The 26,520-nt window shown below is 51.0% G+C and overlaps 3 protein-coding genes and 1 long non-coding RNA gene across 7 annotated transcripts in view; 1 reads left to right on the top strand and 3 right to left on the bottom strand.

The window, feature by feature from the left end:
* Positions 1-26,520, bottom strand: part of RPL11 (ribosomal protein L11) — a 484,397-nt gene that overhangs the window by 121,236 nt on the left and 336,641 nt on the right. The window lies entirely within an intron of this gene.
* Positions 1-26,520, bottom strand: part of LYPLA2 (lysophospholipase 2) — a 317,757-nt gene that overhangs the window by 202,714 nt on the left and 88,523 nt on the right. The gene's annotated exons all lie outside the window — the stretch shown is intronic.
* E2F2 (E2F transcription factor 2) lies at positions 2,449-24,837 on the top strand. The gene is made up of 7 exons (XM_075994893.1): positions 2,449-3,132; positions 8,532-8,637; positions 10,404-10,623; positions 11,405-11,563; positions 12,707-12,821; positions 14,601-14,793; positions 21,461-24,837. The coding sequence occupies exons 1-7, from the start codon at positions 2,887-2,889 to the stop codon at positions 21,751-21,753; spliced, it is 1,332 nt and encodes a 443-aa protein (XP_075851008.1). The 5' UTR covers positions 2,449-2,886; the 3' UTR covers positions 21,754-24,837.
* LOC142862404 (uncharacterized) lies at positions 8,970-10,564 on the bottom strand. The gene is made up of 2 exons (XR_012913460.1): positions 10,475-10,564; positions 8,970-9,434 (listed from the first exon to the last, which is right to left on the bottom strand). It is a non-coding gene; the product is annotated as an uncharacterized LOC142862404 (long non-coding RNA).

The raw sequence follows: 26,520 nt of genomic DNA, 5'->3' as shown, positions 1-26,520 counted from the left end.
AGGCTTACAGAGGTCCAGCAACCTGACCAAGATCACAACTAGGAATGGATGGGGCAGGAATTCAAGCTCAGAGAAGTAGACTTCAGATCTCTGCCCCACACCCCTTGCAGGAATTAGTTCCCAGGCAGTGAAACTCTAAAGCCAGTCCCAGCTGCCCGAAATTCAACCGTAGAGAACTGGCTCTCAGCCCCCTCTGACGGCTCCCTTTGTTTCTCCCAGCCCCACCCTGCCACCCCCATTTCCCTCCCTGGCCTTGGGGCCCTACTGCTTCCCCAAACCTGCTCTGCCACAATTCCTTCCAGATTCCCTCTCTGTAAAATGGGGATAATAATACTGTCTGTCTCAGAGCAGTGCTGTGAGGGGCAAAGAGATGCTCAGGATAAAGTGCTTAGAGCCCAGCATATGGTAGATTCTCAGTGAATGTTAGCGAGCACCATCACCACTGTCATTTTAATGTCTCTGATGTCCTGTGAAATAGGCTGAGTGATAGCATTATCTGTATTTGATGGTTGAGGAAACTGAGGTTAAGGGAGGTGGAGCAGCAGCTGCCCAGGGTCACTCAGCTAGGAAATAAACAGCAATTTTTTTTATTATTTTTTTTTTTTTATTAAGATAATAGGCTCCACATGTATATAAACAGCAATTTAATCGGGCCCTCCTGACTTTCTGATTTCAGAGCTCGTCAACTTTTGCTACTCTTTTCTAGGCAGATGAATGAATCATAATCAATATTTATTACCCACCTTCTACTTACCAAACCAGGCCCTAGATGCTGAGAGGCATTCAAAGAGTCATTTGAGATAGACTTTTGAGGAAGCTTAGATCCTAACTGATAAACAAAGTATGAAAACAAAGCTTTGTTTGTTGAGGCAGAACACAGTAAGGGTCCAAAGAGGCCAAGAGGTATTTACTCTGGCTGAGAGAGGAAGCAGGCAGGGAAGCCTTCCTGGAGGAGATGAGGTTTAAGCTGGGCCTCAAAGGACCAGTGAGGCGCATAGACTAGAGTAGAGGGGTCTATGCACTGCAGTTAATGTCAGAGATGCAACAACTGCTGCCAATTCTGGAGGCTTCTTATGAACCAGGGTCTGTGCTGAAAGCTTTGCATGCGTTATTTCATGAGATTTCCCCACTATCCTATGAGGAAAGAGTTATTAGGATGAGAAAATCAAGGCTCAGAGAGTTTATAAAACTTGCCTGGGTCACGCAGCTATTAATAGAAAAGAGGCAGGGCCTGGGTGTGAATCCAGGGCTGTTGGTTAATCATAATGCATTGTTGCCACCTTGTCCACAATTGATCTGATGAGGTATTAAGGCTGTGGACTGACTCTGGAAGGCTTTGAACCCCGAGGCTTAGACTTGCATAAAAATCACACAGCACCGGGTGGTAATTGGCAGACCTGGAATCTAGCAGCAGCTTTGAGCAGCTCTGCTGATCACTGCCCAAGGTCGCTTTGCTGAGCCTCTCTACACTGGAGAGATGAGGGATGTAAGTGGATTATCAGCAATGAAGGTTTTTGAATGAGGCAGGAAGGCTCTTGTGACAAAAAGATTGTTTAGGAGAAACCTGGAGATGTTCAAATATTTACTGAGCGTGTTGGGTCCTAGGAATACAACTGAGAACAAGGCAGAGGTCTGCACTCTGGACCCTCAGCCCTGCTGTGCCTGCAAGGGGCAGGGCACCACTTGTGAGTGCTGGGGAGAAACACTTTGCTGAACAAATAAGAGGTCTGAGCTGAACTGTCCCAGATTTGACTGCCAGATCTCGAATCAGGGGGTCTTTATGATCTTGGACAAGTTAGCCAGCCTCTCATACTCTCCATCTTTACCACAGGGGTCACCATCCTCTTCCCAGGACTGTTGGAATAAAATAAATAAAACAACACATGTAATGATCTAACAGGGTGCTAGGCATACTGTAGACACTGAATAGATGCTAGTGTTCCCTAGGAAGAGGCATAAATGTTAGGCTCCACCCTCACCCCTCTGCCAAGAAAGGGAACAGGTTCCTGGCCTTCATTTTAGCGGGAAAAGGGATATCAATGCCTATGTGCTAGCTAAGCAGCAAAGCACACTAACAAAAGGCTCTGTGGCCTGCGGAATGCAATGCTGGGTCTGAGCTCGGGTAGGGACTCCACACCAAAATGTTTTCCCCGACCCCCGGGGAACCTGGGCCCGGTTCTCACTCTGCACTGCTCTGACCGCCTCTGCTTTGTGCATCCCAGAACCCCTCCCGTCTCAGTTTCCCCAGCTGCTAGCGCCCGGGGACGCTCTGCGACACTGACAGCAGGTGTGGCGGCCCCTTTAAGGAGTGAGAGAAGCTCGAGTTGCAGTCGCCGCCTCGAGGACGGGTCCTTTCCGGGGGGTGGAGCCTGTGCAGGTCGCAGCAGCCAACCAAAGCGCGGCATTTTCCGCGGGAGATCCGAATTTCGCGGCACGCAGTTTGGCGCTAAAAAAAAAAAAAGAGGAAAAAAGAGGCCGAGAAAGGCTCGGAGACCAGATAGCGAGCCGAGAGGGAGCCGGTGCGGTCGGGACGCCCTCCCCCGTCCGAGCGCGTCGTGCCTCCGCCGAGCGCGCAGACACCCGAGACCCCTCGCGGGGCGGGCCGGACCCCGGGCGCCTAGGCCCTCGGGGCGCGGGGCCGCCCAGGTCGCGGCCGCCCTCAGGGCGGGACGGCCCCTGGCAGTGCCGCCACCGCAGCCGCCCGGCGATCTCCGAGCGCTGCTCGGCTCGGCCGCGAGCCAGGAGGGGAGGGTCCGGCCTTGCCCCGCGGGCGGCTTCCCCGGCGTCCGCGCCATGCCGCGGGCCGCGTGAGCGGCTGCAGGCTCCCGAGCCGGCAGGTGCCCGCGGGCGCGCCAGGCCGGGTTGGGGAGGGGCGCCGCACTCGCCATGCTGCGGGGGCCCCGGGTCCTGGCTCCGGCTGCCCCCCCAAAGGGGGTGCCCGCGATGAGCCCCACCGAGCTGTGGCCGCCTGGCCTCAGCAGCCCCCAGCTGTGCCCGGCCACCACCACCTACTACACCGCGCTGTTCCCGCAGACGGTGCCTCCCGCAGCGGCGCCCGGCACCTGCCTCGACGCCACTCCCCACGGACCGGAGAGCCAAGCTGTGCGATGCGTGCCGGCAGGCCGGCTGCCGGTAATGCTGGGAACCCCTGCTGCACCCCCTGAGCCTTTCCGGGTATGGGAAAGGAGGGAGGGGCGCCTGACTCCCGGTTTGAATGAAGCAGGGAGAGTTTTGAGGAGGGGGTAAATGAGCCTTCAGTTTCCAGAACAACCCACTGCCCCCAGTATCTGAGTAGAAGACCCCTCCATTTTCAAACTTTGGATGAAATAATCTCATCCACGGGAATGAGCACTGGATTGTGTTCTTGGGTGTGACCTTGGCGAAGTCCACGTAGCCAACACTGTCGCATTCATTCATTCCTCCATTGTTTGGCCCAGAAACCAGTACTGGGCACCTGCTATGGTCCAGGCACAGGGACTGGCCTGGGGATTCTGTGGGACTTTAAGACAGTGGGATAGTGGGTCTCTCAGGTCTAGTGGGTCTCTCAGGTCCAGTCTGGCTTGGACAGACTCCAAACTGTCCATTAGCCAACTCCTTACCCAGTATCTGCCCCCAGGTCCTTCCCAGGCCCCATCTTCCTTCCCAGATAGCCAGCAGCAGATACAAGTGTGGGCAACCCCCTGGGATTCTGTTCAGATTGACCACCCCCACCTCAAGCCCCCAGGCCTGTTGCCAGAGAGGGCCCAAAGTGTGGTGGCACCAGGCTGCCTACCTTGGCACAGGGTGTGTTTTGTGGGAGTGGAATTCCTGGAGCCTGTGTGAATCGAAACAACTGTAGCGTGGGGGTGGAGTGGGAAAAGCCCTAGGGGAGTGGGGGTGGGGGGGTTGGAGAGCCTGGTTTCTGGTCCTGACTCTGCCTCTAATTTACTGTGTATCCTTGGACAAGGCTTGGCCTCAGACTGGGCCTCAGTTTCCTCTTCTTGAAAATGAATGTGTGTATGGGGTGGCTGTGGGGCTAGCTCATCTTGGTCACTGCCAGGTCCAGGTCTTCAGTTTTGGAAACAGGCTCCAGGGAGAGGAGATGGGGATGTTGTTGATTTGCTTAGTTGTGGGTGTGGTGAATAAGTTTGGGTGCGAGGATAAGATCACCCCCTCCCCACACCCCAGAGGCATCTGGTGGGACCCGTGCCAGTCAGCAAGCACAGATCCTCAGGCAGAGCCCCCACGCCCTGCCACTGGAATCAGGTTCTGCCTGTGTTGAAAGCTTTAACCTTCCCAGAGGCCCTTCCTGCACATTATTTCCAACTAGGTGGACAATAGGCAGGAGTGCTATTATCCGCATTTTACAGGTCAAGCAATCGAGGATAACTAGGACTGGGTATCTCGTGTTCAGCATTTTAAAGCCAAAAATATTTTTGTAGTCTGTGAAGTAGACAGCATTAATAGCTGCATGTTACAGGAGGAAACAGGGTCAGGGAGGGTATGTAACCTAAGGTCAGACAGGAAGATGGGATGGAGTGACCCTGCCCCTAAGGCAAGTAATCAGTAGTCTCTTCTCAAGGCATCTATGACTTTCCCCAATACTGCCTAACTTAGGAGCTGGGTGGCCCTAGGGAATTCTGCTTGGGTGGCAGGCCCAATCTCTCCTCTGGCCAGCTGCTTTCAGACACGAAGTTTCAGTAACAGCTGTGGTTTTGAACTGCTTTGAACTCTCCCAAAGGAGCCCAAGTACATTTGTCCATACCTCCCTCCCAGAGGGGCTCAGTGATCTTAGCAAGAATGGCTCTCTTTTACTGAACGCCTCTTGTGTGCCAGGCACTCTTCACATTCATTATCTTGGTCCAGATGCCCAGGATGAGAAATCTTGCAGATGAGGAAACTGCAGGCAAGTGAAGTCACTTGCCCGGGTCACAAGTGAGGGAATCTCTCTGTACTAGACCACCCTAAAGATCTGCCAGGCTCAGAGCTCTCTTTCCTGTCAGTCCCCCAGATTCCCAGGGCCCAGCCCGTGGGCAGACCTGCACTCTGCTTACTCATTTTACAAGGGTGTGACCTGGAGCAGCCCCAAACCCAACCCTGGGTGTGGCCGCTTGCTTTGTGGCCAGGCTGCAAAGTGCAGGGTGAGCAGGATTTGTTGGGGAGCTACTGTTTAAAGGGACCTCAGGCACCGTCCAGGGATGGCAAGCAAGTTCAATGACAGAATGAAGGCCAGAACCCAGGCCTCCTCTCCCTGTCCAGTGCTCTTTCCAGCACCCTCTGGAGAAGGCTCAGGGGATGCTCCTTTGTTGGGTTCCTAATCTGGCCACACACATAGCATTACTCTGTTTCATCCCTGCAAGAACCTGCAAAGATAGTGGGATTCAGCGTGTTTCTCCTTTCCTTTTAATTTGTCTATATTTTCCAAATTTCCTCTGAGAACCATGAAAGAAAATACACATTTTAATGAACAACTCTATGAGGCAGATCAGATGGGGAAATGTAAGGTCAGAATCCCAGCTGCCCAGAGCAGCTCCTGCCCCCACCATCTAGCTTGGGGCTTAGGAGAGACCTGGTCCACTCTCGGTGTGACCTTGGGCAAGTCACTTCCCCTTCTCCGAGCCTCAGGTTCCTCACTTTGCTGCCTGCAAGGGGGTTGTGCCTGGGGAGCTCTGACCCACTCCCTCCTGGGACTGCCTGAGGAAGGAGCTGTGCTCTTCTGAACCCTAGGGCTTGGCAGGATGGGCTTGAATCCTAGCCAGGTCTTTGAGATCCAGCCATAGGGGCTGCCTAGAGGGTCCAGGTTAGAGCCAAGCCGGCCTCTGGGTGTGGCCACAGACCTTTGCTCTCCTTGGCCCATCACTGTCTCTTTTCTGCTTACCCTTGAACGTTCCCCGTGCTGGTGCCCCCAGTGTTTTAGTGCTGGCAGTTCTGCTGCAGGAACTCTGGATGTGGGCTGCACAGTCTCACTGAATCCTCAGTAGAGGTGGAGAGGATTGTCCCCATCTTACAGGTGGCTCAAGAGGTCAGCTGACTTCCCAGCTAGGAAGGGGGGTGCCTGGATGGGAACCCAGGCCGGTCTGACTCCAAGGCCTGTGCCAGCCTCTCCGTGATGCTTATCTCCTGGGCTTGTCCTCTGCCGCCTCTGTTCTGCAGGCTCAGCCCATCCATAGGCCGACTTTCCTCTGGCAGTGCCCAGAGGTGTCAGGGAGGCATCCTTAGGGGCAAACCTTGCTGCTTAGGGCCCCTGGGAGCAAATGATAAGGGTGCGGGAGAGTGAGAAAAGGGAGAGGGCTGTGTGTGCGTATATGTGTAGTGATGGGGGCAGGTGGGCACAGCCAGGCCTTGGCCCCAACTCCAGCAAATCCTGGGGAAATGTGTGTGGGGGACAGAGCTGAGGCAGCCTGCTATGTGGCTTTGGAGTCAGTCAGACCTGGGTGCAAATCCCGCTCTGCCCTTTGTGTGACCTTGGGCATGCTGCTTAACCTCCCTGAGTCTCCACTTCTTGTGTGCCAAGGGAGATTGCCAATGCTGACAGTGCAGGACTGTTATGTGATAGGCCCAGCACGGGTATTCCGTTCAAGGTCCTTCCCAGGTAATGAGGTTCTTCCTGGTGGGGGAGGTGGGTGTGGCTGGGAGACTCAGGTGGAACTCTCTTTCCTCTCCCTGCCCTTGGCGTTCCTTCTGAGGGCTGGATGAAGAACCCTGGGATGGACACCCTTGATCAGGATTGATAAAGGCCTTGGAGCTCACCAAGCCTTAGCTCCTTTAGCTGTACCATGGGGATTAGTGGTGTTGGGAAGATTCAGTGAGGCGATGAATGTTGGGGCTTGGCTTAGGACATCTGGAAGGTCTCAGCAAGTGACTGGGCCTTTTTTTAGTGACCGGGTGGGGCTAGATCCCTAGATTCTAAGATTTCACCAGCTGGGAAGACATAAAAGGAGTATTGAGGAGAGACTTCTAGAGGAATGAGCAGGGAGGTGTTTGGATCGGTCTGGGTCTGGGTAGGGGTAGAGGAGAGGAGTGTTATAGCCAGGATCCTCAAGTCAGTCCAGGAAGACTTCCTGGAGGAGGGCAGGAGTGGAGGGAGGGGAATTGACAGCAGGAAGAGCTGTCACCAACTCTCACACCTGTCAGCCCAGCTGTGCTAAGCAGCGGTTAGAAGTCTCAGCCCTACCGAGCATGACCTCACCACCAAGTATCAAAATAGGCCTCTCTTTCCAAGCCAGGGTAGGGGTGGCTGGAGGGGGGGTGGGGGGGAGGAGAGGAAGGAAGGAAATGGGTTCAGTGACCTCCAGAAGGGTGTATCCAGGAGGAGCTGTGACTGGATTTTAGGGAAGGGACTCTGCATTTCCTGAGTACCTATTGTGTGCTGAGCCACAGGTTGAGACTTTACCACCTTGAATCCTTACAGTAGCCCCTTGAGGTAGGTATTTTCTTCCCCATTTTACAGAAGAGGAAACTGAGGCTCCTAGATGCCAAGCATTTCCCCAGGTCATATGGTGAGCTTGCGAAGGAGCTGGAGACCCAAGCCCAGGTCTCTGACCTGTGGCCCCAGTGCCCCGGCCCTGCCCCACCCTAACCGTGAGAGAGGCCCTTTCCGGGCCAGTGCAGCTCTTGGCCTAATTGGGGCCGGGTGGCGATGGGTGGAGAGGAGCAGATGGGTCTGTGGTTTGATTTCCCCAGCAGGTGTTTCCCAAGCTTGGCGGGAACCGAGAGGGGGAGGGGGAGAGGGGCCTCAGCTGCTTGTCCTTAAGACACAGGGGAAGGATTCATTGTCTGCCCATCTCAGCATTGAAAGAACTGGCAAATGGAGTCTATTCAGGAGGCCCTGGGGCCCTTGAGCTGGAGCCCAAACATGGGGGTGGGGGCTGTTTGCACTGCTTCTTAATGTGGGCACCTCCCTGGGGTGTGGCACTGAGCCAGGAAGTCCCCTGAGTCTGGGTGGATGCCGGGCCCCACCCTGATAAGGGCCAGCTGTGGGGCTATGATGGGCACTGGGTCTGGCGGGGCCAGCTGCTTGTATGGGGAGCCATGCCCCAGACTGATGTGGCTTAGGCCCCACCCACTGCTTCCTCTCTGCATCCTCCTGCATGCTGGGGGTGGGGAGCCTGTCTTTAAGGAACCCTGAGCCCTCAGGCCAGAATGGCTTTGGTAGAGTCTCAAGTGCCTGGGCCTCAGATGACGTTTTTGTTTTTTGAGATAGTCTTCTTCTGTTGCCCAGACTGGAGCGCAGGGCCACCATCGTAGCTCACTGTAACCTCAAACTCTTGGGGGCTCAAGTAATCTTCCCACCTCAGCCTCCTGAGTAGCTGGGACCACAGGCATGAGCCACTGCACCCGTCCCAAGGATGAGAGTTTTATTTGCCCCTCAGAAAACTTCCTCCCCCTGAAAGCTCACTTCTCAGGTCGCTGTTATTTCCTTATCCAGTACAGCAGTGGCTGTAGCACAACTGAAGCACAGGTGGCCTCAGTACTTTGGTCCCCAGTCAGGGAAAGGCTAAAGGAAGAATGATTCTCAAACTCTGCCTCTCTCTCTCCTTGCTTCCTCCAAGGCCAAAAGGAAGCTGGACCTAGAGGGGATCGGGAGGCCTGCGGTCCCGGAATTCCGAACTCCCAAGGGGAAGTGCATCAGAATTGATGGCCTCCCTAGCCCCAAAAGTAAGTGGTGCTGAGGGTGCTTCTAGGGGTTGGGGGACAGGGCAGGGGCAGAGGGTAGCAGCCCTGCCCAACCCGTCAGGAGTAATATTTGTGTCACTTTCTGGTTTGCAAGCTTGCTGGGCATCCTCTCACTTGATCCTGCCAGGTAAGTAAGACTGTTGCTCTTTTACTGATGAGGCCACTTAAGACTCAGCCTGAGTTGCCCACAGTGACACAGCCAGCAAGTAGAACTGGGCATTACTTACTGACATGTACGCCTGGCACTGCCACCACGCCATACACTGCTCTCGTGATCTCAACGTGATGGCCAGCATTCTATTTGGGAGCTTACTAGTTTTAAAAAGTTTTCACATTTAGTTTAAAGTAGAACTTTTAGTAAAAGAGAAAATCCAGGTCAGAGGAGCAGGGATTGTCCAGGGTCTTTCTCCCACATGCAGACAGAGCTAAATAAGTGATTCAAAGGGAAGCAAAGCCTGGGTTAATCCAGCCTGTGCCACCTCAGAGGTGTTCAAGATCCAGAAGCTGCCCAGGCGGTGCTTCTCCATATTTCCGGTCAATATCCTTGTTGGGGCGGGAGTGTAAGCAGCCGTGTTTGGGAGGAGCACTGGTTTTGAGGGTTAGAGACAATGCAGAAGGCTCTTTCCTGACCTGACTGGTCACTCCTGTGAACCTTAGTTGTCTCATCTGTAAAATGAAACACAGCTAGATGAGGAATGGCAAGGAAGTTTCCTCTCCATTTGATTGGTAAAGGCCATGCAGATCACTGTATTGAAGGATCCTAAGGTTCATGATGGCTTCTGAAAAGAAGTGCACCGATCGATTGATCGATTAGTAATGTCTGCCATGGGTTCAAAATCTGACAAAGCAGTATGCCAAATGCTCGCCATTTATGTGTTAAGGGATTCTAAAGTCCCCTTCCAGAGGAATCTGAGACTCTCTAAAACTCAGGTTCCAGAACTATTTGGCCACTAAATTGCTATATGACTTGGAAGTCACATGATTGCAAAAATCTTGTGGTTTAAGATGCTGCAGCTGAGATGGGGTCTTGCAACACTGACCTCATTGAGAAAGGGACCTTTTCATGAACCTACCCTGCTGGACTGATTCTTCTCAGATAATCACTAGGCTAAACATGAAAAAGCAAGTGTGTGTCTATAAAAATGTTCTTGAATGCAGGCTCGTCATTCTCTCCCCACCCTCATTCCAAATTCCTGACGTATAACTAGCAGGATAAGGTAGTGGTTAAGAAGGAAGACTCTGGAGCCAAACTGCCTGGATTTGAAATCCCAGCTTTCCCACTTTCTAGCTGAGTGAACTGAGCAAGTTACACCTGTGTGTGCCTCAGTATCCTCATCTATAAAATGGGCATGGCTGTGTACCAACCTTATGTGGATGTTAAGCTTGTTAGTATATGGAAAGCATTAGAACGGTGACCTGCACACAGTAAGCAGTTACAGTTGTGGGTGGTGGTGTGGCTGCCCTAAGCTGTGGTGGACAGGTGCTCTGAAGCAGGAGTCAGGACGCTGGGCTTCCGGTGCTGACACTGCCCCCTGGCTGTGAGACCTAAAGCAAGTCACCTTCCCCCTTAGGTATCAGGTTCCTGTGTGCACAATGGTGGTGACCGACCCCTGCCTCACAGTGCTCTGTAAACTGGAAAGTGGGTGGTGAAGGGCAGTGAAAGGTGGTACTTAGCGGGTCCAGGTCAGTGGAAGAAGTTCCAAGGACTGGCCCTCCCTGAGCTGTGACTGGGCCCCTTTCTTCCTCAGCCCCCAAGTCCCCTGGGGAGAAGACGCGGTATGACACGTCTCTGGGGCTGCTCACCAAGAAGTTCATTTACCTCCTGAATGAGTCCGAGGACGGGGTCCTGGACCTGAACTGGGCGGCCGAGGTGCTGGATGTGCAGAAGCGGCGCATCTACGACATCACCAACGTGCTGGAGGGCATCCAGCTCATCCGCAAGAAGTCCAAGAACAACATCCAGTGGGTGTGAGTGCCTGAGTGGGGCCTGTCCAATGGGTGCTTTGCTGTGGGCGGAGCCAGGGGCAACAGCCAGTGGGTGTGCGTGTCAGGGGCGGGGCTGAGAGCGACGTCCAATAGGCTTATGTGCTGGAAGAGCCCATCTATTTTCTGGAGGGGCGGAAGAGCAGGTAAGGTGCACCTGCTGGAGTAACAGTGAGTAGGGGACAGGGTGGAGAAAGATTTCTAGGAGATGTAAAGGCCTAAGAGTACCCCAGATTCTTCCTCCTGAGTCAGGGATCCCAAGATCCCCTCTTTTAGCTTAGGAAAGCTCCCTGAGAGCTAAGTAGGAATAACCCGGACTCTTTCCAGCTCTAAGATACAGTACTCCAGCCTCCGCTGCCCACTTCTGCAAGGCCATAAACAGCAGACCTGCAGTCCCTGGCGTGATCCCTAAGAGAATGCAGGCAGGGGAGTCAGGACTGAGATCACCCCAGTTCCCTACCATCCAGGGGAGGCTGGGGCATAAGGATAGACAAGAGTTGAGAGTCCCCCAGAAGTTGGGTTTAGGCCTTGACTTGTTTCTTCTCCCTAGCCCTATGCCCAAAGCTCAAGTTCCAAGCCCTGGCACCCCTAGGAGCTAAATATGACAACAGATTTGCATGACCCTGGGGCATCCTCACAGACCATTTGAAGGGCCTCCTCCTAGAGTGTTACCCACACCATCTGCTCAGCTCTGCTCAGCAGCCCTGGGGTTGGGGTCTCTGGATGTGGACTGAGACTGACGTTGGGGGGGCTTCTTTGTTCCCAGAGGCAGGGGAATATTTGAAGACCCCACGCACCCTGGGAAGAAGCAGCAGCTGGGGCAGGAGCTGAAGGAGCTGATGAGCACGGAGCAGGCCTTGGACCAGCTCATCCAGAGCTGCTCCCTGAACTTCAAGCACCTGACTGAGGACAAGGCCAACAAGAGATATCCTCCTTGGTGGGGACAGGGGTCAGGGAACAGGGGCCTGTTGTTTGTTTATATCCATCCTGAGTTGACGCAGTACTTCCCCGTAGGGACTAACGCACACTCAGGGTTTGGCATCTCTGTTTCTTCCTTCCTCTGGCTTTTCCTCTCAAGTCTATTTAAGTTACATTCTCCTCAAATACCCTAAAAATCAAAGTCTGAAAAAAAAGAGTAAAAAATAAAAAGACTAAACAATATAATAATAAGAGTAAAAAAAAAAAAAGAAAGAAAGAAAAAGATTAAATTTTTAAATAAAAAAAATGAGTCAAGTACATGTCTTTAAATCTGGAAAATGGAGAAAAAAGAAACAACAAGCTACCACCTTAAGCTATCACTTAAATACAGTTGTGTGCCTGCCGAACATAACATTTTTATCCTGCTTTTCTCCACTTAGCATATTACCATAGACATTTTTCTGTTACTACATATGTTTCCTAACCACTTGGTTGACCATATGAAATGGCTGATATTTGACCACAAAATAAGCAATTTCATATGGTTCAACCTCATATTTAATGGTTTGAGACTGTCCTATTCAGACTGCACACTGGTTTGTTGATAAGGCCTAGAATGGATATTTAGATCAAGATAATGCTTTTATAAGCAACATAGAGATGGCTATCTTTGTATATAGAATGTTTTCACATATCTTTACTTATGTTCCTAGTTTGGATTCCTAGGATTGAAATGATGAGGTCAAAGATCATAGAATTTACTAAGGCTCTTTCGTGCATTTTCCCAAATGGTTTCGTGTCTAATTGGGTTTTGGATCTGACCTTGTATTTTTGGAAAGATGCTAGGCCTTGTCAGAAATATAAAGCAATAGAACATATCTTCCTGCCTTCTAGAGCTAATGATGTAGTTTGAGAGATGAAGCCTTTACATAAAAAGCTTATAGAAGGCAGCATTTTTTCAATGATTTATACTTCCATTTACTTTCTAAAGGGATCCAAGCTTAGTTTATATTAAAAGATTTCTAAGATGCCCAAGGAGTGAGAAAGTGATGTTCAGAGGCTTAGGAGAGGTGGGTGAAGGCCACGACTGGCAGGCTGGGGATTTGAATTCTGACCAGACAGTCCCTTTTCTTGACTCTCCTGCTCCTACACTGGCCTACGTGACGTACCAGGACATCCGCGCCGTCGGCAACTTTAAGGAGCAGACGGTGATTGCTGTCAAGGCCCCTCCGCAGACCAGACTGGAAGTGCCCGACAAGCCTGAGGTAAGAGGGGAAGTATTTGGTGAGAAGCAGGGTTGGGAGGGTCCCGGCAGCTCTGCAGACTCTGTTCCTGGCCCTGCCCAGCCCCCAGCTTCCTGGGTCCATTCTGGTGTCCATGGCAATATTGGTGGCCTTCAGACTTGGGCAGAAATGGCAGAAACAGGAAAAGGCAACGGAGACCGAGTACTGGCCTGAGAAAATCTCTGTTCCTGGTTTCCTTCTGTGTCAGCAGCCTGGGTTCCTGTGCACACACGCACACATGTGCCCACACACGACGCCAGTACTCACACAACCCTTTCATGCTGACCGTGCTCTCCTGATTAAAGTTTAAAATTCTTAACATTCCCTATGAGACCTGCGGTGCTCTGACCCCAACTGACCTTAACAACCTCCTCTTCCACGTTGTCCCATGCCCCATGCCGACAACACTGACCTGTCTACAGTCTCCCCGTCACACTAAGCCCATTCCTCGTGCAAGACCTTCACACATGCTGTTCCTCCAGCTGAAATGCTCTTCTCTCTCTCTGGTTTAGTGCTATTCATCCTACAGATCTCAACTTGCATGTCACTTTCTCAAGGAAGCCTTCCCTGATCACCCCTAGACTTCATAACTACCTGTGCTTTTCCACCACTAATCTCCATTTGCTGGGATATGTTTGGTATGATTACATGATTTATTACAGTGTAAGCTTCAAAAGAGAATGTTCTGCTCACTTTTTATCCCCAGCCCAGGGCCTGGCACATAAGGGCTCAAGAAATAATTTGTTTAAAGCAGGAACTGGAGCTGCGGAGATAATTAAGGGCCTCCCTTCCTTGGAGGAGTTCAGGATCTAGAGGGGAAAAGACCTAAGCAAACAGTGGTGTCATCATTTATAGGCTGAAGATGTTCTCTGAGAGCACAGAGGAAGAATAGTTAGAGGAAGCAATCCACATGGTGACAGTTAAATTGGGACTTAAAGAACGAACAGGAGTTTTGCTCGGTGCAGCACTGCATGCACGCAGGCGTGTGCCGGGATGGCACGCGTACAGTCAGTTATGGCTTAAACTGCAGGTGTATGGTAGGGAAGAGGCAGGAGTGGGAAGGCCAAGTATCAGGACTCTTGGTTACAAGTAAGAAGCCAAGTCCATCTGCCTTAAGGGGCGGTGGGAACCAAGTGACAAGTCCCAGGGGTGGGAGTGGAGGAGAGATTTGGAGATTAGAGGCGCGGCTGGATGTAGGTGCTTGAACCGTGACTTCAGGTCTATCTCGCGCTCTCCGTCTGTCACCCTACTTTCCTCTGTGCTGACTCCATTCCCAGGTGAGCTCTCCCCTTGCAGTGACAGAGTTGGTTTTTATGATACCAGCTCAACAACCCCAATAGGAAAGAGCTTCCCTTTCCCACAAGTCCAGCCAAAGTCCTGGGCCTAATGCTGGTTGGATCAGCCTGAGCCATGTGCCACCCTGAACCTCTCACGTCACTCTGACTTTGCCAGCTGCATCACAAGTCACATGCTGGAGTTGGGGAAGGGTGCTGCCCCCAAAACTACATGACCTGGGAGTGCGAGAGGAATGATTTCCCAAAGGTAAATCAACATGTTCTCCCTAAAAGAAGGGGACATAGGGCCAGACAGCAGAAACAGCGGAGTCCACTGCAGGCCAGCTAGAGCAGGCCCGTGCCCAGTTCGGGGGCTGAGCTTGCACACCTGGACAGCAGCAGCCACCTGTGTCCATCCATACACACCAAGCCACAGGTAAGTGTCCAGCTGCCCAGAGCCATGACCTGGCTTCTCTTCCTCCTCCAGGAGAACCTGCAGATATATCTCAAGAGCACCCAAGGGCCCATTGAAGTCTACCTGTGCCCAGAGGAGGTACAGGAGCCAGACAGTCCTGCCAAGGAGCCCCTCCCCTCCACATCCGCCCTCAGCCCCAGCCCTGACTCCGCCCAGCCCAGCAGCAGCACCCACCCTGGGACCTCGGAACCCACAGCATCCTCAGGTAGGGCCCCCCCCCCGTCCAGAGGGACAGGAGGTGGGGAGAGCCAATGGCCTTAGTTTTCTCTTTGATATCAACATTTATTGGATACCTACTGTCTACCCAGCGTCTGGGGGTACATTCATCCTTCCTACATGTGTGCATCACACTTTATGCTTTATAAAGCCTCGCTGGGGAGGCTGGTGCTGCTCTGGGGCGGAGGAGGGCCTGGATTAGAACCCCAGCTCTTCCGCTAACCAGCTACGGGACCTCTGACAAGGATTTCACCTCTCTTTGCTTTAGTTTCCTCATCTGTATGTTGGGCGTAGTAATTACCAGCATCTAACTCATGGGTAGCAAGGACTGATGAGTTAATACAGGTAAAGCACTGGGAGCAGTGCCTGGCAGTAACTGGTGGCTGCTGTCGTCACTATTACTGCCATGGTCATGGTACTGCTACTCCTGGAACAACTGCTCTCGGCAAAGCTCCTGGCACTCAGCAAACCTGCGGTAAACGGAAACTGTTTTTTGAGGAGGGCTCAAAACTTTCTCAGGATATGTATAATAACTAAGGTTTTTTGAACCACGGCAATGTACCAGGTATACCCGTGATCACATGACTCCTCACAGCAATTCTTGAGGTAGGTCTTACCATTCCCAGTTGAGAGATGAATAACTGAGGCAGAGAGGTGATGTCATTTGCCAAGGTCTCCCAGTTGGGAAGCCGCAGAGCTGTGCCTTGAACCTTGGTCCACATGCTCCTAGCCCAGTGCTCTCTCCACAGGGCACCGAACAAATCCAGGAAGGGCTCCTGGCTGGTGGTGGTTGGCGCAGCTCGAAGCTGGCCAGTCCTGGCAGGAAGCCGTGCGGGGGAGTTGCCCAGGAGCCCAGAGGCAGAAGCCCTTGAGAGCTTCCAAGGAGGGTAGGAGTCCGGAAGGAGGGAAATGGAAGCCTGTAAAGGCGCCTCCTCCAGAAGGGTTTCTGCCCTTGCCGGGGTCACATGTCAGGTTAGACTGGCAGGATTCTTCAAGGCCGGGTAGGCCCATGTTCCACTTTTTGTTTTCCTAGCAGCAGAATTGCTTTAAGTAGAACCCTGGCGTCAGAAGCAGAGCTAAAACTGGTCGGATGGAAGAGGCTTGGTGGGGAGTTCTGCAGAACACAGGCTGGATTCCATTTCTTTAACTCAAAGTTGACAAACTATTACCCGCAGGCCAAATCTGACCTGTTTTTTTTATGGCCCATGAGCTAAGAATGGCTTTTACGTTTTTAAAGAGTCGTTCAGGGAAAGTAAAAGAAGGCAACTGTGTGACAGAGACCACAAGTGTCCCATAAAGCCTAAAACACTGCCCAGCCCTTTACAGAAGCTTGCTGACCCCTAATCGAATGCAATCCTTCTTTTTACACATGAAAAAACTGAGGCCCAGAGAGGGCAAGTGGCTTCCCCGAGGTCACACAGCAAGTTGATAGCAAGGCTGGGATGAGAGCCCAGACTCCCATCTCTTTTCTAAGTGACTTCTGTGTCTTGGCTTCATCCAGAGACCAGGGCTTCTCCGTGCCAGCCATCTGTCCCTCTGGGCACCTCCCCGGTGCCTATCTCCCATCCCAGACCTGTGCCCCACCCTTTTGCCCCTCCTCCTCTGCTCTGCCTCCTCACTGAGCTGTCAACATGTGCACAGCTCTCCAGAGCTGGAACCGCTTTCGCTTCAGCTGTCCTGTCCTGAGACCTTGGGCAGAGGTGGCAGAGCCACAGCGAAGCAAAGGGCGAAGCTTTCACCTCAGTTCTGCAGATAAGAGCCCAGGCCCAGAGACGAGTAGAGGCTCGCAGAGCAGTCGGTGGGGCCAGCCTAGAAGCCAGCTCTCGTGCCACGGCTGCCCCTCACGCTTGCCACGTGGCCTCACAGCATCTGTCGTCCCTGCTGAAGGTGGAGGGGGAGTTTTCCTAAAAGCGTGCACACACGTTCCACGTTCCGGCCTGCAGGAGAGGCGTTCTGAGGTCTGAGCGCCAGAGGCCAGGCCCGCGGAGGAGGCCGCTGCAGTCTTGGGACCCGGGTCCTGGCGTCACCAGGGGAATTGCTAACCCTCTGCGGCCTCAGTTTGCTTCGTCTGTCGCGGAGGGGTGTGAACAAGGGTCGCCTCTCACGTCCCTCGAGGCTCTGACATTCTGAGGTAGCTGGTGGCACAGGATTTGAAGCTGGGAGACTTGGGTTCGAGCCTATAGCTCACCTCTTAGTGACTGTGGACAAGTCCCTTTAACCCCTCTGAGCCTCAGGTCCCACATCTCTAAAATGGGGACACTTAAGATTGCCCCATGCATGCTGAGTGGGTTACAGGAGCTGAACGTAATTTTTTTAAAAAAAATCTTATGTGAACTGAGCGCCTGCTGCGCCGGATGCGGTGTGGTTCTGGAAACGCAGAAATTGTAGCAGCCATTCCGAGGGTGTTGGAGAGACAGAGACTGCAAAGGGTGACTCTGTTCTGGACATGATCGCTGCAGGAGAGAGACCCGTAGTGGTGATTGCCCCGTGTTTTATCAGTCACTGCTTCCAGCAACTCAGCCAGGTGGATCCTTTGCCCTCAGGAGAAAACTGGGGCACCAGGTCCTACAGCGGGTGAGAGGCGGGGCCGGGCTCCGAGCCCACGTCCTCCCTGCTCCCACGCCACGTCTCTTACTGTAACACCAGCAGCGTGCCAAGCCAACATTAGTTTTTTGTTTTTCCATTCAAATATGTTTAGTCGACTTCTTTGGGCCTCAGTTTTCTCGTCTGCAAATAAGGGTAACAGCATTGTCTCCCTCAGGGCTGCTGAGTATCCGAGGAGGATGAAGGTGCCTCCCCCGGCCCGTGCTAAATGGGGGCAGTTCCTGTTATTAGCAAGGGCAGCAGCAGACCCAACAGGGTTTCTAGACATGCACTTATGTAATCCTCTCAACAATGCTTTGAGGTAGGCATAGTTATCATCTTCCTTTTAGAGGTGAGGAAATGGAGACACATAAACATGAAGTCACTTGCCCACAATTCCACAGCCAGTCTGATCAAGCAGTTACACGGCCCGCAGTCAGTCCATCAGGCAGTCTAGCATACCCTGCCCGGCTGGATTTTCAAAACCGTGCTTGAGCCCAGCACGGTGGTGTGTGGCTGCAGTCCCAGCTACACAGGAGGCTGAGGCAGGGGGATTGCATGAGCCTAGGAGTTCGAGGCTGCAGTGAGCTATGATGATGCCACTGCACTCCAGCCTCGGTGACAGAGTGAGAGCCTATCTCTCCAAAAAATAAAAATAACAAACTAAAAAAACAACACACACAACAAAAAAAGGGAAAAACAATTCTTGATTGGGGTTTAAGGGATGATTCAAATAGTGACATTCTGAGCATCAGGACATATTTGGCAGGCGATTTCTGGTGCCCCATTCCATGTGCCTGTGTAGGAAAATCGCTGTCTTACCTCTAAGAGGAAATGAGCTTGGAGTGCTGAAGAATGGCTGATGGCCGGTGTGGCTGGAAAGGTGGGAGGGTGAGCTGTGGGAGGAAGGGGGGAGACGGGTGGGAAGGTAGACAGGTGCCAGATCATGCAGGGCTTCTCAACCCTGGTCGGACCTGGATTTTATTCTAAGCCAACGGGAAGACATTCAGGTTTTTCAGCTGATGCACAAACTGCAAGGGGGGAAGCAAAGTGGCAAGTGAGGAGGCTCCACAGTGATCCAGGTGAGGGTGGACGGGGCTAGGACCAGGACCGCAGCAGTGGAACCCAAGAAAAAATGGGCAGCCTATAGAATGTTTTTGGTTGTGGAGATGACCAAACTTGCTCCTGGATTGGATGCTGGGTTGGATGCAGGGGAAATGGCAGAATTACGGGTGATTCTTGAGCTTTTGGGCTTAGGCACCTGAGTGAGTGGTAGTTCATTAACTGAAATGGAGGAAGACTAGGGGAGCCATGGGTTTAGGGGAAGACCAGGATTTTGGTTCTGACATGCAGAGCTCTGATCTACCTTAGCCATCCACGTAGAGATGTTGCAGGACCTCTCAGGGGTGGGGGCCATGCCAGAGGCCTCCACTTGGGAGCAGCATGTCTAGAGAGGGAGTTAAAGCCATGGGCCAGGTGAGATCACCTGGCGAGGAGTGCAGCCAGGGGAGAGAAGGGTCTGAGGATGGAGCTTGGGGGCCATCAGGGCTTAGAAGCTGGGAAGAGGAGCGGGTAAAGGAGACCAAGGAGAAGCAGCCAGGGAAAACAAAAACCAGAAGGATCTCTGCAATCTGAAGCCAAGTGAAAAAGACGTTTCGAGAAGGACATGAAAAACTGCATCACGTGCTACTGAAAGGTCAGATGAGGCCAGAGAACTGACCATGGGCTTTAGCAACATGGAGATTACTGGTTCAGTGGCACGGTGGGGACAGACCCCAGACTGGAGTGGGTTGAAGAGCGGGTAGTAATGGGGAAGTAGAGGGCAAGCACAGGCAGCTCCAGAGAAAGTTCACTATGAAAGGAGCAGTAAAATGCGCCAGTAATTGGAGAGGGTCATGAGGTCAGGTATACTTTTTTTAATTGTGGTAAAATACACACAACACGTAATTTACCATCTTAACTCTTTTTAAGTGTATAGTTCAGTGGTATTAATAAATACTTCATAATGTGCAAACTATCACCAGCCTCCATCTCCAGAACTCTTTTCATCTTGTAAAACTGAAACTGTCTCTATGAAACACTTAACACCTCACTCCCCTCTCCCCCAGCCCCTGGCAAACATCGTTCCACTTTCTGTGGTTTTGACTGTTCTAAGTATCTCATAAAAGTGGAATCATACAGTATCTGTCTTTTTGTGTCTGGCTTATTTCACTTAGCATAGATTCATCCATGTTGTAGCATATGTTAGAATTTCTTCCTTTTTAAGGCTCAATAATATTCCATTTATAGATATAGCACATTTTGCTTATCCATTCATCTGTCGATGCACACCTGGGTTGCTTCCCTGTTTTAGCTATTGTGAGTAATGCTGCTATGAAACATGGGTGTACACATATGTCTTTGAGATGCTTTCAATTCTTTTGGGTAATACGCCCAGAAGTAGAACTGTGCTGGATCATATGGTAATTTTATTTTTAATCTTTTGATGAATTGCCATATTGTTTTCCATAGTGGCTGTACCACTTTGCATTCCTGGCAACAGTGCATGAGGTTTCCAATTTCTCTACATCCTTGCCAACACTTGTTATTTTTCTGGTTTTTTGGTAGTAGCATCCTGGTGGGTGTGAGGTGGTATCTCATTGTAGTTTTTTTTTTTTTTTTTTTTTTTTTTTTTTTTGAGACAGAGTCTCACTTTGTTGCCCAGGCTAGAGTGAGTGCCGTGGCATCAGCCTAGCTCACAGCAACCTCAAACTCCTGGGCTCAAGCAATCCTCCTGCCTCAGCCTCCCAAGTAGCTGGGACTACAGGCATGCGCCACCATGCCTGGCTAATTTTTTCTATATAGATATTTATATTTTTATATATATATTTCTACATATATGTTAGTTGCCTAATTAATTTCCTTCTATTTTTACTAGAGACGGGGTCTCACTCTTGCTCAGGCTGGTTTGGAACTCCTGACCTCGAGCAATCTGCCTGCCTTGACCTCCCAGAGTGCTAGGATTACAGGCGTGAGCCACCACGCCCGGCCTCTCATTGTAGTTTTGATTTGCATTTCCCTAATGATTAGTGATATTGAGCATTTTTTCTTGGGCTTACTGGCCATTTGTTTATTTTTCTTTGGAGAAATGTCTATTCCATTGCTTTGCTCATTTTTAAATCTGGTTGTCTGTTTTTTTGTTGTTGAATTTTAGGAGTTCTTTACAATATCTGGATATTAGTCCCTTATCAGAGATGTGATTTACAAATATTTTCTCCCATCCTATGTGTTTTCCTTTTACTCTGTTGATATTGTTATTTGATGTATAAAATTTTAAATTTTTCATAAAGTTCAATTTGTCTATTTTTTCTTTTGTTGCTTATGCCTTTGGTGTCATATCCAAGAACTCCTTGCCAAATCTAATGTCATGAAGTTTTTGCTCTATGTTTCCTTCTAAGAGATTTGTACGTTTAGGTCCTACATTTCAGGTCTTTGATCCATTTTGAATTAATGTTTATGTATGGTCTTGGATAAGGGTCCAGCTTCATTCTTTGGCATGTGGATGTCCAGTTTTGCCCTCACCATTTGTTGAAAGGATTGTCCTTTAGGGGAGGATGCTTTTTAAAGATATGGGTTATTAGCGTATGTCTGTGTGTTGATAAGAATGATCTAGTAGAGTAAGAAAAATGGATGATACAGGAAAAAGAGGAAACTATTTGAGGGGCGAGGGCCTTGAAGGTGAAAAGAGGCAGGGTTGGGTCTAGAAGCGAGGAGAAGGGCGCACAGTTGTTTGGAGAACTAGAAGTCTGTCCTTGGAAGTCGTCGCACTGAGGCCTGATTTCAGCTCCAGAGGGGTTTGGGCACCAGGGCCAGGCATGACCCTTGTCTATTTGTTTTTCGTTTTGTTTTGTTTTGTTTTTGAGACATAGCCTCACTCTGTTGCCCTGGCTAGAGTACAGTGGCATCACCATAATTCACTGCAACCTCAAACTCCTGGGCTCAAGCGATCCTCCTGCCTCAGCCTCCCGAGTAGCTGGGACTACATGCATACACCACCACACCCGGCTAATTGACCCTTGTCTATTTGTTTGCAGTGCCAGAGCTGACTCCCCAGCAGGTTCCGCCACCACCACCACCGCCACCACCGCTGCCACCACCGCCATCCCTTGTCCCCTTGGAGGCCACTGACAGCATGCTGGAGCTGCCGCACCCGCTCCTGCAGCAGACTGAGGACCAGTTCCTGTCCCCGACCATGACGTGCAGCTCCCCTCTGATCAGCTTCTCCCCGCCCTTGGACCAGGATGACTACCTTTGGGGCCTGGACGGGGGCGAGGGCATCAGCGACCTCTTTGACTCCTACGACCTTGAGGACCTGTTGATTAACTGAGTTAATCAAACCCTAGCAGCCTCACCCCTGTCTCTACCTCCTCAGACAGGCAGGCAGGCGCTCTGCCCGCTCAGGGACACTGGACGCCAGGTGCTGTCCTCGGGGCATGGGGTCTCCTCTCCTCTCCCGACTCCCTGCTGACAGAAGCTGTCTGGGGGACGTGGAAGATACAGTGAGGAGTGTGGCAGGGGTGGAGTCCTGTCCTTCCCAACGGAAGCTGGGCCTCGGAAGGCCCCTCTAGTCTTCTGACCTCTGACCTCTCAGTGAAGGAAGGACGGCAGGTGAGGTGACCAGGTCCAGGGAAAGGCCCCCTACCTCCTTTTGAGGGGTAATTAGGACTTACCTTGACTTACCAAGAAGCACTTAATGCCTTTGTATTTATTCTAGTTTGAGTTTCGTTTGTCCTCCCTGAGTTTTAGCAGGGAGATTGTTCTAGTTTTTACCAAGACTTGTCCTTAGACCCAAGGGGACCTGTCCCTGTCGCTGTCCCAGGCCTCCCCCCAGCGGTGGGGGCAGGTCTCCGAGGGCCGTCAGCCTGTCTGATGCTGACTATTAATAATTGCACTTAGGACTCCTGATTCGAGTAAGCGGCGGCTCGCACGGGCCCTCTGCCCTCTCCCCTGCTCTCGGCTGAGGCGCCGGCCTTCCCCCTGCTCTCCTCATCCCAGAGGTGGTTCCAGGGACCCGTCCCAGGGCAGGCAGCTTTGAGGCTCCTGTGGAATTTCTTACCTCTCCCTCGCCGTAGAACATAGACATGATCCTCCAGGCACCTGCCAGAGAGGAGTTCCCGAGGAAAACACAAGCGGGAGTGTGGAGGTAGCAGCCACACTGGCACTTTTCCTCAGAATTTCTGCCTTGCACTGGTCCAGGGCGGGTTTTACACCCAGGACCTGGAGGCTGAGGCAGCTCCATTACAGAGAAGGGTCAGACCAGAAACTGCCGAAAGCCTTCCCTCCCCTCGTAGTTGCTGGTATCGTTCCTGATTCCCTAGGAGGATTTGTTTTGCCATGTTTGTTGAAGGGGATGATTCTTTAAGGACCTCCCCTTGCCCCTGGCTCTCACTCAGACCCCAGGGACAGAGGCGACCAGGGCTCAGTGGCATGTTTGCTCCTTTTGTCACTAGAATGCTGAAAGGGTGACAGGGATGGGTCTTCGTGGCAGACCAGCCCTTGGCCGCTAATGGGGGGATGGGCTCATGTGACCTCGTCCGGCCTGGCGTCCTGAGAAGGTCTTTTGGCTCCACTCTGTCCCGCCAGAGTCTTTGCATCCCACATTGTCCCTGCGGCCCAGCAGGGGCAGGGGTCGGCCCTTCTCCCACCCAGCCTGGGCCAAATCAACACTGGGCCTTCTGAGGAGAGGCAGCAGGGTGGTGGTCTGGGAGGCCTGCCACCCACCCTCAGGGAGCTAGGTTTCCTCAGGCGCTCAGCTGGGTAGCACTGGTTTTGTTTTTTTTCCCAAAGTTTGTAGCATTAAATTGGTTTAAGATGCAAAGTGGGCTTTGTTGGGTTGCTCCTGAGCTGACTGGTGTCTGAAGTTTGAGAGGCGGGCTTGTTTGAGGTGGGGCTCAACGTGAGCTCATGCCCAGCTGGGGACATCTACTGACCTTCCTGGGCCCCCAGGTTAGCCCCCTCCCAGGCACAGTCAGGTCTCAGCTGCCCCTGCTCTATAAACAGGGAGCCCTGTTTTTGTATACTTTGCAGAAATGCCTCTGGTCTCCTCTCCCCAAATATTCACAGGGGCCTCATTAGAAGCCCATGTTGAATTCCTGGGACCACCTTGGTCCTTGGGTGGGGTCTGGGGGTTCTGGGTGGGATCTTGCTTGGGCGAGTGGGGCTGGAGGCAGCATTGCTGTTCTGAGGTCTCCTCTGGGCTGCCATTTAGCCACATGCCATATCTGAAGGCAGAGATGTTTGACTCCCCTGCCTTGGGCTCTGTCTGGAGCTTTCTCCTAGAACTAAATTGGAGAAAAGGGAGAAGAAGCCTACAGGACCCTCAGGGATGAGTTGAACTGGTGTCTGGCTGGAATTCAAGTGCGTTCCCCAAATGCCCATCCACAGGGCCAGACAGAGGAGCTGCCCTCAGGCCCACGGCCTATGTCCTGAGCAGCTGCCCCCGCCCGCTCCTGTGCTGTCCCTTCCACACCCGGCCTAGCTAAGGGCTGGCCCTCCCAGGCTAAGCCTCAGGCTTGGTGTGGGAAACAAGCTCCTGCCTCTTACCAATGATGCTTGAAACTTCCCAGTTCCATAGAGTGTTTTCAGGATGCCATTTTGGGTGGTATTTCCTTTAGGGGCCGGGTAAGCTTTAAAACTAGAAGACTCGTTTTAATTTTCTACCAGGAAATTTCCCAGCCCCATCAGCAGCCCCTGATTCACCCGTGTCTCCAGGGGCATCAAAGGCTCGGGGGCTCCAGGGAACCCAGTAGCATTAAATTGTTCAGTAGAGTTGGCGAATCAAAGAAACTTCCTAACACCAGGGACAGGCTCGAGAGCCCCTCCCCGTTAAAGGTGTTAGAACAGTGGACCAGAGTGGTGTCCCTTTTCCACAGTAATGCAGTCGGTCGGCTAGTGTGGCTGCAGGGAAGAAGAGGGACATGGTAAAGCTCATAAAACAGGCCTTAGGATCGTTCTGGCTTTGTTGTCCCTCCCCCAGTGTTCTCAGCCTCCGTTCTGCACAGTTTAGAGTTTTAGTGAAAGAGTTTGGGTGGGTGCTCTAGCATCTGAGTGCTGTGTGGCTTGGCATATTTGAAGTGAAAACTTTTGGGGTTGTTTGGAAGCAGCTTTCTGGTTCTTGCCATTGTATGCTGAGGTCCCCACCTCATCCTGGGACCCCGTTCTCCCATGAGAACCCTCATTGACCATGGCGGCCACAAGCTCAGCTAGCCTCCTCGCTCCAGGGTGAGATGAAGCTTGCATATATGGTACGTTTGTCTGGAAGGTGAGCTGGGCCAGAGGGAACCTGGTCCCTGTGCTGGGACTCTGTATGGGTCATTTTCCTCCAGCCTGGCCTCGCCCTGGTCCTGCCTTGTTGAGCACCATGTAAGCCTCCTTGTGTTGTGATAATTGGGCATTAAACTGTAACTCTGGGTGTCTTGTCTTTGTTGTGCTTTCTAAAGTTCATTGCCAACTGTGGTTCTGGTTCCCCCAGGCTGAGGGCCAGAGGCTGTCCCAGCCTATGGTAGGAGCACATGTTTGCCCAGCTGATTGCTTCCCGGAAACAGCCTCCTGTCGCCACACTGCCTGATTACCATGCCTGATATCTCACCATTAAGGCACTGAAAAATTAGCAACACTCAGATCTAGAATCTGCCTCTATCACCTTTCACCTGGACAAAATTCACATGATATCTTAATAGGTGCAGAGAAAACATTTGAGAAAATTCAATACTCCTTTATGATTAAAAATAACAAAAACAGCCCAAGAAACTAGGAATAGAAAGTAATTTCCTCAACCTGATAACAGAGCATCTATGAAAAACCTACAATTAAGTGTCCTATCTAATGGGTGAAATTCTGAATGCTTCACCACCCAGCCCACCCCAAAATCAGAAACACAACAAGGATGTCCACTCCCTCCATTTCTGTTCAACCTCGTACTGGAGGTTCTCATTAGCACAATTAGGCAAGAAAATAAAAAGGAAGAAAAAGGCATTCAGCTCAATAGGAAAAAGTAAAATATCTCTATTTGTAGATAACATGATCTTGTATATAGAAAACCCTAAGGAGTTCATTAAAAATAAAAATATTTAAAATAGAATTCTAATAAAGGGTTGTAGGATACAAGATCAATATACAAAAATTGGTTGTATTTCTATAGACCACCAGTGAACAACCCAAAAAATGAAATTAAGGAAACAATGTCATTTACAATAGCATCAAAAATAACAAAAGCCAGGCATGGTGGCATGTGCCTGTTGTCCCAGCCACTCAGGAGGCTGAGGCAGGAGGATTGCTTTAATCCAGCCTAGGCAACATAGTGAGACCCCATCTCTAAAAATAATGGTAATAAAAAATAATAAAATATTTTAGAATCCATTTAATAAAAGAAGTGTAGAACTTAAAACTACAAAGTATTGTTGAAAGAAATTAATACCTAAGTAAATGGAAATACAGCTCATGTTCATGGATTGGAAGACTTACTATTGTTAAAATGGCAATACTGCCCAAACTGATTTACAGATTAAATGTAGTCCTATCAAAATTTCAGCTGGCTTCTTTGCAGAAATCACCAAGCTAATCCTAAGATTCATGTGAAAATTCAAGGGGCTTCAGAAGAACCAAAATAATCTCAAAAAAGAAAAAAACAAAGAAAACTTCCAGATTTCAAAACTTATAACAAAGCTACAGTAGTCAAGACAAGCATAAGGACAGACATATAGATCAATGGGTTAGTATTGAGAGTCCAGAAATAAGTCCTCATTCATGGTCAATTGATTTTAGATAAGAGTGCCAAGACAACTCAATGGGGAAAAATAGTCTCATTAATAAATGGTGCTGGGACAACTGGATATCCACGTGTAAAAGAATGAAATTGGACCCCTAACTCACACCATACACAAAAATTAACTCAAAATGGATCAAAGACCTAAATATATGAGCTAAAACTATAAGACTTTTAGAAAAACAGAACAAGGCATAAATCGTTGTGACCTTGGATTAGGCAACAGTTTCTTAAATATGACACCAGATGCATAAGCAACAAAAGGAAAAAATAGATAAACTGGACTTCACCAAAATTAAAACTTTTTTGCAAAAGACATCAAGAAAGTGA

Source organism: Microcebus murinus, chromosome 2, assembly GCF_040939455.1.
Source record: "Microcebus murinus isolate Inina chromosome 2, M.murinus_Inina_mat1.0, whole genome shotgun sequence".
Classification (NCBI taxonomy): Eukaryota; Metazoa; Chordata; class Mammalia; order Primates; family Cheirogaleidae; genus Microcebus; species Microcebus murinus.
This window is presented reverse-complemented; position numbering and strand designations above follow the sequence as displayed.

What these genes read in the sequence shown, in the direction of transcription:
- E2F2 (XM_075994893.1), top strand. Translation starts at nt 2,887, where the DNA reads ATGCTGCGGGGGCCCCGGGTCCTGGCTCCGGCTGCCCCCCCAAAGGGG. An exon ending in TGCCGGCAGGCCGGCTGCCG is followed by an intron (nt 3,133 to 8,531) that starts GTAATGCTGGGA and finishes GCTTCCTCCAAG; the next exon opens with GCCAAAAGGAAGCTGGACCT. An exon ending in GGAACCCACAGCATCCTCAG is followed by an intron (nt 14,794 to 21,460) that starts GTAGGGCCCCCC and finishes ATTTGTTTGCAG; the next exon opens with TGCCAGAGCTGACTCCCCAG.